The sequence below is a fragment of the Geospiza fortis genome, unplaced genomic scaffold, assembly GCF_000277835.1.
Source record: "Geospiza fortis unplaced genomic scaffold, GeoFor_1.0 scaffold85, whole genome shotgun sequence".
NCBI lineage: Eukaryota > Metazoa > Chordata > Aves > Passeriformes > Thraupidae > Geospiza > Geospiza fortis.
Window position 1 is genome coordinate 2,899,348 of NW_005054358.1, and position 10,106 is coordinate 2,909,453.

At 47.0% G+C, this 10,106-nt stretch overlaps 1 protein-coding gene across 1 annotated transcript in view; it reads right to left on the reverse strand.

Moving 5' to 3' along the window:
- LOC102036817 (tumor necrosis factor ligand superfamily member 8) overlaps window positions 1-9,707 on the reverse strand; it is a 21,127-nt gene extending 11,420 nt beyond the window's left edge. The window contains exons 1-2 of the mRNA XM_005423804.2: window positions 9,433-9,707; window positions 1,880-1,925 (exon numbers count right to left, since the gene is read on the reverse strand). Coding sequence (XP_005423861.1) covers window positions 1,880-1,925; window positions 9,433-9,570 — 184 coding nt within the window. The 5' untranslated portion in view covers window positions 9,571-9,707. The remainder of the gene's footprint in view (window positions 1-1,879; window positions 1,926-9,432) is intronic.
- Window positions 9,708-10,106: the final 399 nt, after the last annotated feature.

Here is a 10,106-nt window from a genome sequence, read left to right on the forward strand (position 1 = left end):
TATTTATATTTTAATTAATATTTATTTTTATATTTATATCATGGATCATATAAATATTTATATTATAGACAGAGATAATATAAACATACCATTTAATATTTATGTGATAAATAAAAATATAGATATAAATACTTATGTTATAAATATTTATATGTATATTTATATTTATAAATAGTAGAAATATAATTATGAATGGACTTTTGGACCAGTGACCTCTCTCTCCCTGCCCTGGGAATGCCCCTACCCCTTGTGCCTTGCTTTGAAAAGCGCTGACCTACAGGTACAACCTCTGTGGCATCTCCTCTGGGGATCATAAGGCTCTGTACCTCCAGGTCCTGCTCTATTTCTGAGCCTCTTCAGATATGAAATAAGGCACTAAAAGACTTGAGAAAAGCATAAGAAGATTTCAAGGGATGCTTAGGGTGCCAGAGATAAAGCAGTGTGTGTGTTAGGGTGCCTTAGGGAGGGCCTAAGGGGAAAAGAAAATTCCTCCTGGTTACAGTAATTTTACACCTTACAAAAAGTGATGGTCAGGCAGGATGTGAAGCTCTCAGGAAGGACATGGGGACACTCAGGGGCTGCCTGGGGAGCTGTGGGCTGTGAAGTAAGCCCAGCATGGGAGAGTCAGGGATTCCAAAGTAACGTAAAATGCAGTAAGGGGTGCCCAAATGCTGCAAAAACGCAGCTGCAGAAAAGGTAATTGTGGGACTGGGACACTTCAGACCTTGGGCTCCTCTTACTAAGAATCCTGGAAGCACAGAACATCCTGAGCTGGAGGGACTGAAGGGATCCCCCAGCCCAGCCCCTGTCCCTGCCCAGCCCCCCCACAACCCCACCCTGTCCATCCCTGGCAGCGCTGTCCAAAGGCTCCTGGAGCTCTGGCAGCCTCGGGGCCGTGCCCATTCCCTGGGCAGCCTGGGCAGTGCCAGCACCCTCTGGGGGAAGAACCTTGCCCTGAGCTCAGCCTGAGCTGCCCTGGCCCAGCCCCAGCCGTGCCCTGGCTCCTGTCCCTGTCCCAGAGCAGAGATGGGAGCTGCCCCTCGGGAGGAGCTGCAGCCCCGGGGAGCTCTGCCCTCACTCTGCTCCAGCTGAACAACCCCAGTTTTCTCCAATCTCCCCTTCTGCTCCACCTCTGGATGAACACAGGGCTTCATTTCCCCGCTGCGGGGGAGGCAATGGCATCGCCTGCCCTCTGGGACTGGGCACCAACTTGCATTTGCAAGGAGTCAGATATCGGTGCTGAGAGCCATGAGAGGCTCATGTTACAGTGTCAGTGACATGAACAGTGTCAGTGACATGAACAGTGCTCCTGATTCACGCGAAGGCAAAGCAGAATCTTGGTAAATTGTCTCTGTTAGACAGATTTTCTTATTTCAGGCTCCCTGTGCTCACACTCTGCCTGTTCCAATTCCTTGCTTTGTTCCTTTTGCTTCTGGTCTCCCCTTGTCCATTCTTGACCCACCCATTCCCTTCTCCCTTATCCCCTCAAACCAGGAGCTGTTTTGGAATATGCCAAACACTGTTTTACCCCTCCCTCATGAAGATGAGGACTTTACACACATTTGCAAGAGCCAGCACTTAAAATAAGACCTTAAAATCAGAGTGATGTTCACATCTCCTGGCAAAAAGCTCTTTGGAACAGACACCCCAGGGCACGTTCAGAAATATTTGTTATTTCCTCAGCCATACACTTACCCAGATGTACTGAGTAATTTGAAAGCTTTTTTCTTGTTTTCATTTTCCCCCCACTACTTTAGCTCTTCACCAACAGGAGCCTTTATTGGAAATGTTAAGATGTGCACAATTGAGTTATTTGTGCTCCTGGGCAATATTTGCATTAGAGATAAGACAAACTGCCTGTGTTGTTTACGGGTCTTACCTGTCCTGATGGGTTTTTTGATGCCCTCCATGGCAGGATCAGCTTCCTGAAAGAGAGGAAAGAGTAGAGATGGATTATTCTGGCAATAGGAAATACCCATCTTGTGTGCAACTGAGGATCTGAAACATTTCTGTTTTTTTCCTAACATAGAAAATTGACATTTTTGACACAGCCAGATGCTCTCAGTGCAGTAAGAAAATTTTGTGGGTTCTGTTGGGGCTGTTGCAGAAACACAAGTCCTAAAAATCCCTCTCTGTGTCTTTCAGGGCTTGGAGAGAGTAGGACAGAGTGGGACTGGACAACCTGGAGAGCCAAGGGCTGGGAAAGATCACTAAAGCCCCAAACAGGTCTGAGCATGACAGTGATGCCTGTCTCACTTCTACTTCTTGCTGAGGTGTAAAACCAAGGGTGAAAATGGCACAGGAAATTCTCCTCAATCAGCATGACACGAGAAATTCCCAGAAAACCAGCTCCAGGGGTGAAATGCAGCAGGATTCCTCTGATGACACCTTCCTGTCACCCAAACACACACCCCAGAGCTCCTGGCACCTCATAAATGCCCTCAAGGGGCAAAATGTTCTTCCAACAGCTGAGGAGAGCACTGGGAGCTCCTTGTTGCAGTAAGGTAGAAAAATTATAAATAAAAGCCATATAAAATCAGGCTGCTCTGGCTGGCCTGTCATTTCTGCTAAGTCAAGCCAGCACTGTGCAAGTTCCCATGTGAAAGCAATCCCGGTGTGAGCAGTTCATTAGCATGACAATCTGTTCCTGGGTGAAAAAACAACTTACACCTGTATAAACTTTTTAAATAGAGTTTTATAACAGTTTTATAACAGTTTTTATACTGTTAGATAAAAAAATGAAACCATCTCACAAACAACTATTCCTGTACATATACACTGAGGGTTGGAGTGACCAATCCATGCAGAATAACAACTTGTTACTGACCATAAAGTAATTAACAAGAAAGCTCCTGACCAATGGGAGTGACACATGAGGTCTGTAAAACTGTATAAAAAGGAGTTCTGTGGATATAGAAGGGGCTTTTTCCACATGAAGAAAATGGAGTCTGTGTGATTTATTCCCACAGTTCCTCACTGTGTGTCACATCCCTTCAGTGCCACCCTGGGTGATCCCACCAGGATTTCAGTCACAGGGAGTGAGCTCTGCTCAGGCTGGGCTGAACCAGCTCCTCTTACCTGGGTGCAAATTACCTGGGCTAATTGTGCAGGCTAATCAGGCCAGGTCTAGCTTAGCACATTGGAAGGGATCCATTAGGATCAAGTGCTTCTCCCTGCTCCTCATTTACCTAAAATTAAACCACAGGACCTAAAACCTCTCCCAGCTGCTCCTTGAGCCTTGTCAGTGACCCACCTGAGCACCTCCCTGTTCACTGACCCACCAGGACGTGCAGGGAGGAGAAATTTGGGAAGCTCTACCAGCTCTAAGATAACATCTGATATCTCCTGCCGTGGTGGGAACAGCTTCATCCATAGTGATATTACAGCACAAACACCTCATTTCTGTGTGAGAAGTGGATAATGGGTGCTGTGGGGAGGAGGAAGCTGGTTGGACAAGGAGAGAAGATGTGCTGGGTCTGTTTGTGGTGCTTAATGTTCTAATCTTAAATGTTCAGGAAGGTTTTTAATTAGATTTTGGCTTCGTGTGGCCATGTTTTGAACAGCAGAGGAGTGTGGAGCTGCATCTGCCCCCAGCAAAGAGTTGTTATGCTTTGGTGTGATACCAAATGCTGTGTCCTGCAGAGGTGGCAGAGCTGCTCCCAGGGGCCTGGGCAGTGACAAGTTAATGGTTGGACTCTGATCTTTGGGCTCTCTCCCAGTTTGGAGGATTCTGTGATTCTCCAGGGATTTGGAGATCTGTAATTTGGTCATTTTCTCTCCCCACACCTGTGTAAGGCAGGGCAGAGTCACCTGTTGAGCCAATATTTCTCCAGGTGACCTTCCTGAGTCTGCAGGGAGGTGCTGGGCAGCAGAAGAACAGGAACCCAGAGGTGGAATATGACAAAATGGAGATTTCCAAGCTTTTTGGCCCTGACACAACACCCTCCCTTGGGAGCTCTCATGGATCTCATCAGGTACCACCAAATGTTAAACTGAGCAGGCTTTGGGCTGAAAACACTCCCAGGAATCTCTGCCAGGACCTCTCAGCCCCTTCCCTTGCCCCTGCCCTGGGCTGTTGTCTCACACACACTCAGGACACAGGGAAGTGTTGCTGTTCAATGCAATATCTGAACATTCCTGCCCTCTGTGGAGAATTCAGGATATTTTAGGTGACAGGAAAAGGGGGCTCTGCCCCCAGTGAGATTGCACTCAATGAAATCAGGCAGCCAGGGAGGTGTTTTCCTTGCTGGTGGCTCAGAGCCTGTTCTGCACTCAGGGCATAAAAACAAAATTAAAATGATCCCAAGGCATTGTGTTCTCACCTGGGAAGGCTCCCAGCACATAGCAAAGCAATTTATTTTAGTGACAATTGAGTAGATACTGAAATCAACCTTTAGGACTTCCTTTGAAATATTATTGGTATTATTTCTTTCTTTTCCAGCAGCAAGAATATCACATGTAATGCTGTCATTTGGAATGCAAAGAGGTACACAGGAGGAGCCCAAACAGATTAAATTCTACAGTGCCAGCTAAGAAAAAATTCAAGACAACAAATTTCACTCTGTCTGGAGCGATCTGGGGGCTGGTGATGAAAGAGCTCAGTCTTTCCTCAGCAAGCAGAATAATTTGAGTTTGCTTTATTAGAGAAAATGATAATCAGGTGCCAGTGAAAGTGATTTATTTCTTTCTCTTAATCATTTTACAAGAAGCTTTCTCAAGCTGAGGCAGAATAAAGGGTCATTCTAAATTCCTGGGTCACAATAGTGAATATTCATTGAACCAGACACCTCTGACCCCTGTGAGGGTGGGCAGGCCCTGGATCCCTGGCAGTGCCCAAGGCCAGGCTGGAGCAGCCTGGGACAGTGGGAGGTATCCCTGCCATGGCAGGGGTGGGATGGGATGAGTTTTAAGTCCTTTCCAACCCAAACCAGGCTGGGATTCTGTGAATCTTTATCTACTATAGAAAGTCCAAGGAAATTTCCCCCAGACCAGTGCCCATAACTGGGCCGGGGCTCTCCAGGATCATCTCCTCATGGCAGCTCTGTGGGCAGGAGCTCTTTGGTCCCCTGCCCTCAAAGGAAATGCTTCCATTCCAAAAGAAGCCCCAGGGCGCTCCTGTGTTTCGGGGGCTCTGGGCTGGGGACAAGAGGGGATGGGGAAGTGTTGGGGAAGATGGAACAGGAAAGCCTTATAAATATGATTGTCTGGCAAAAGATTTTGAGAATATAGAAACTATAAGTGAGATTGAAATGAAAGCAAGCTTTGAGATCCCTCAATTACTGAACAACTGGAAAACAATGGTGTGGCCAGCTGAAGGTGATCCCCTTTTGATGGAACAACACCCTCTGCTTGCAGACAGGCCCAAGGGTCAGAGCAGACCCTGCCAGCTTGGCAGAAGGGGCCCAAAGAGGAGTTTTTAGGGTTTAAAATGTAGTGATTCTTATAGGCTGTATGGAAATGCTGTAGGATTTGTATCTTGTACTAGATTGGTTAGTGAGAATCAGAATATTCAACACAGAAGATGATTTATTGTATTGTAACGGGAACATCGCTCTTTTACCCCTTTTACTCTCTCACCCTCTCATCCTCTCTCCCCCTCTCCTCTCTCAGCCTGCTCTGAGCTGTGCCTGGCAGCTCCCAGCAGGGCCCTGCACCCAGGCCCTTTGCAATAAACCCCAGGTTCCATGACCTGGCTCAGAGATCTCTCGTCTCCATCTGTCCCCACTTTGCTCCTACAGGGAACAGGTTGGATTTGATGATCTTGGAGGGCTTTTCAATGATTCTGAGATCTATTCTGTGACCCAGCTCTGGCTGGGGAAGATGTTGGGGGCACTTCCTCCTGAGGTGCCAGGAGGCAAAGGTTGAAGCTGGACATGAGAAGAGCAGAAAGCAGAGCATTGTCCCCACTGTCCCTCATCTGATAATGGAAACACAGTGAAAATCATTTTTCCTGTGCTGACCAAAGCAACATCCACAGCAAGAGCTGGGCCAGGGCAGTTTTCTCCTAAAATGCCTCCCTGGATTTCCTGTAGTGCTCAATGAGTGGGAATTCTGCTTTGAGAGGAATTTTCAGTATTTTAATTTTATTTTATTTTTGAAAGTTTATTTTATTTTCCTGTCTGTCAGGGTTGCCACAAGAGGGGGCACCCGGGGCCAAAATGAGATTTTAGGAGACATAAAACACAATAAATAGTGCAGGACTGTGCTGGCTGCTGTATGAGTCATTCACAAATCTACTTCTAAAGGTTCTTAGCAGCCTTAAAGAGCAGATCAGCAAATAGAAAAAGCTGCTCTGACCTTTAGTATTTGCCACACTGCTGATAAAAGGTTTTCCCCACACAGTTTAGAGGTTCAATAGATGAAGTCTACAAAATCCAGAGCAGTGATGGACTAACCCTGATCATGGACTCAGGACATCCACACAATTTGTTAATGGGAGGCCCAGGTGTCTGATGAACTTTTCTGTACAGCACCAGGCTTGTGAGGGTCTGTGTGCCTTAAAATGACATTTCCCAGCCCTTCCTGTCCCATTCTCTGTCACTGGTTTGCCATGTCTCTCTCTATGCACACAAATATCTCCAGAGGTGGGTATATACACATATATCCAGCAGAGAATGCAGCAGGCACAAGGGTGGAGGGTTTGACACACTTATAAACAGTGTTAAGAAGAAAAATGATGGCTCCAGACCACCTTACAGAGACTGTGCTCATTCCAGAGGAAAATTGAGTCACTTGTGACAGATCAACAATGGCCTGAAGCCAAGTGGCTCTGCAGATGAAAGCTGAAGGAATGAACTGACTTCAGCACTGCAAATAGTTCCAAAAAAACAGAGTTTAGCTCTAAAATTGACCCTTCCCAGATATGGCACTAACGTGCTGTGCCACCCGTCTGAAAAACAAGGCGTAAAGGAAATTTCTTGGGGTGCTGGAAAGTGGGGAGGTGTGATAATCTCTGTTAGAGGTGCTGTAGGATTCAGAGAAGCAGTTTTGAATCATAGTTGCCTTTTTCATTCAGCCTTTCATGTTGTGTTTCCCGTCTTTGGAGCACTCAGATTGTGGGGGTTGCAAGTGCCTGGTTTCTGCAGAGTTTGATTTTCCTTTTCCAGTCTGTCTTCCTTCAACTTAAATTAGGCAATTATGAATTCATCAAAAGGCAGCCTGTGATAGGGGCAGGGACAGTTTGATTTTGTCACCACAAGTCTCTTAAAGCTGTGGCACCCAAAAGGTCCAACCCCTGCATTGTGACCCTCAAACATCCCTTGGAACAGAGGGAAATAAAAGGGTGAGGAGGAAAAAGCATGAGCAGGGTGTGAAGTTACCCCTGAACTCATACACAATCCAGCTGGCAACCTCTGGAGGGAAAACCTCATTGCCCCAAGGAGATGATGACACAAAATGTTGGCCCTTTTGTCAGAGTCATAAAGAAAATAATGAGGTCAGCTGGTACTGCTCTGATCCCTACAGCAACTCAGGGCTGTTGGTCCTTTTGTCGGAGTTACAAAGAAAATAATGAGGTCAGCTGGTGGTGCTCTGGTCTCTCCAGCAGCTCAGGGTTCCAAGGGCTCCCCAGTCAGGGCTGGAGATGCTCAGATTCCCCAAAGATCCTGAGCCCAGCCTCTCTCTGACAGTGCAGCCAGGAGCTGATGTGTTTTTGGAGCAAGCCTGGAGCTCCCTGTGGAACCTGTCCCACAGAACCAACCCTTCTTCTCTGCTCTGCGAGTTCAGGACCAGGCACAGATGGGGGATGGCTGTTCTGCTTCTGAGCTCCCTGAGAGCAAAACACTATCTGGGTTTCACTGCCAAATCCTCCTCAGAGCGTAAAATTGCTGCTTGATTTTATTTGTTCCTCACACCTCTCAGCTTCGTATTTCCTTCTTCAGCCAAGCTTGTTTTCAAAGCAGCTGCCATGGTGTCATTACTCTTTTAAATCAAAACCTTGGCTCTTTCAGCAATCCTGTTCCTCTGGCAACTCCTGTAACTGCTTTATCCCGATGGAGAGGTGATTTAATGCTTGCTTCCATAATCAGTACAAATGAAAGCCTCATTATACAGCAAAGCTGTGGCAAGTCTGTAATTACCTAGACTGTTATTTTAAAGATCTCCCCTGATAGCCCACTATTTCTCACTTAAAAAGCCCCATGTCTCATGTTAACTGTCCTCAAAGTGCTTCTCTTTTGGGAGAACACTGATTACAGGTAAATGATTCCTCTCTTGAAGGAGTATCAGTCAAGCCTTCCTGGTTTAATTTCTGGATAATGTGCATACACGGGCACACAAATTGCACAGGGTAAATTTAGCAAGAGAAAATATTGAGTCAAAGGATCATATTTTGTTTTCCATGGCCAGTTCCTCCAGCAGCTCTGTGCTGGAGCTTTCCCTCTATGAACAGTAGTGGGGGTACCTCAGCACTTTGATTTTTGCAATAAGATTTCAGAGACTATAAAACTTCTAACCTGGCATTTTACCTTGGTGAAGTTGATGGTAATGTCCCTACAAGGTCAGAAATTCACTTTTTATCCTCACAACCATCCATCTCCTCTCTGGCTGTCACTGGTTCCCCATCAACCCCAGATCCATTTGAAAGCACTATTTTATTTTCAGAAGTTAAAGCGACTGTTGATGGAGGGAAGAGTTGTTTGTGCGTGACCTTGTGTCACTGATATCCTTTCTACAACTGTGGTTGTGCATTAAAAATCACACCCAAGGCAGGACTGAGGGGACAGGAGGCACAAGGGAGCTCCTTGGTCCCCAGCACTGCTCTGGGTGCTTTGGGACAGCTCTGCCTCACATCAGCAGGCAGCACCACAGGGTGCCACAGAGCTGTGCCATGTCCCCTGCCGCAATCCATTCCAGAGAACCAGACCAGACCTTCTCAAACACTGGTTGCTCTCCAAGAACCAGCAGGAGACACACACCAAACCAGGTGGGACAGAGGCTGCTTGGCACCTTGGGTCAGGAGCTTTCTCTTTCCATTTAGAGTAGGAACTGTGTGCCAAGAATAAGTGGTGTCTATGGAGAAAGGTCCTATTTCCTGAAGTTCTTTTATCTGTGTTTCATCTTCCCCCTAATTCATGTGTGTGTGCATTTATAACAGAGGTAGGAACTGTTCTTCTGGCCACAGAATGAAAAAGAGGAAGGGAAGGGAAGGGAAGGGAAGGGAAGGGAAGGGAAGGGAAGGAGAAGAGAGAAGAGAGAAGAGAAGAGAAGAGAAGAGAGAAGAGAAGAGAAGAGAAGAGAAGAGAAGAGAAGAGAAGAGAAGAGAAGAGAAGAGAAGAGAAGAGAAGAGAAGAGAAGAGAAGAGAGAAGAGAAGAGACAAGAAGAGAAGAGAAGAGAAGAGAAGAGAAGAGAAGAGAAGAGAAGAGAAGAGAAGAGAAGAGAAGAGAAGAGAAGAGAAGAGAAGAGAAGAGAAGAGAAATGAATCAATTTCTTACCGTCCTCTGGACGACCAGGACCATGATGGTGGCCAAGGCAAAGACGAGCAACACACCCAGGGTGGCGATGATGGAATACAAACAGACTTTGTTAGTGGCTCCAAGCCTCCTGGAATCAGTGTCTTCATTCACATTCATGGCTGATTCATGCGAGTCCTTCACCTGAGAAAGTGTTTGCTCCTGTTCCTGTTATGTTCTTATATAGCTCGCCAGGCACTGCTGTGTGTCTCCCCTCGGTCAGGTTCAAGTTGCAGCCCATCTCTGCTCCTGGCAGGATTTTCCCCCTTCATCCTGGCTCATGTGATCTGGAAAAAAAACTTCATCACTTGCCGTACAAAGAGAGAGGGCCCCGGGGGCGTGAGGCAGGACGCAGCTGTGAGCAGGGGAAGGAGCTTCATGTTCTTGCTCAGGGCTTTCTCCGCCGAGGTCCTGCGCTGCAGCCGAGGTTTCTGATGTCACAAGGTGCACAGACACCGCGATCCCCCGCCCCAGGCTCTGTGAAATGGGCAGATATGCAAATTCTCTTTCATTTTATACTCCGTGCAGCTGCAGTTGGGCTCAGGGAGTCGCCCCGAGCTCTGCCTTCCTGTTGTGCACTGAAAGCTCTGCTGCCTCCCAACAGGGAGCCACCTCCAGAGCTCTGCATCCACAGGTGGCCCTTGGGCAGCCCCACT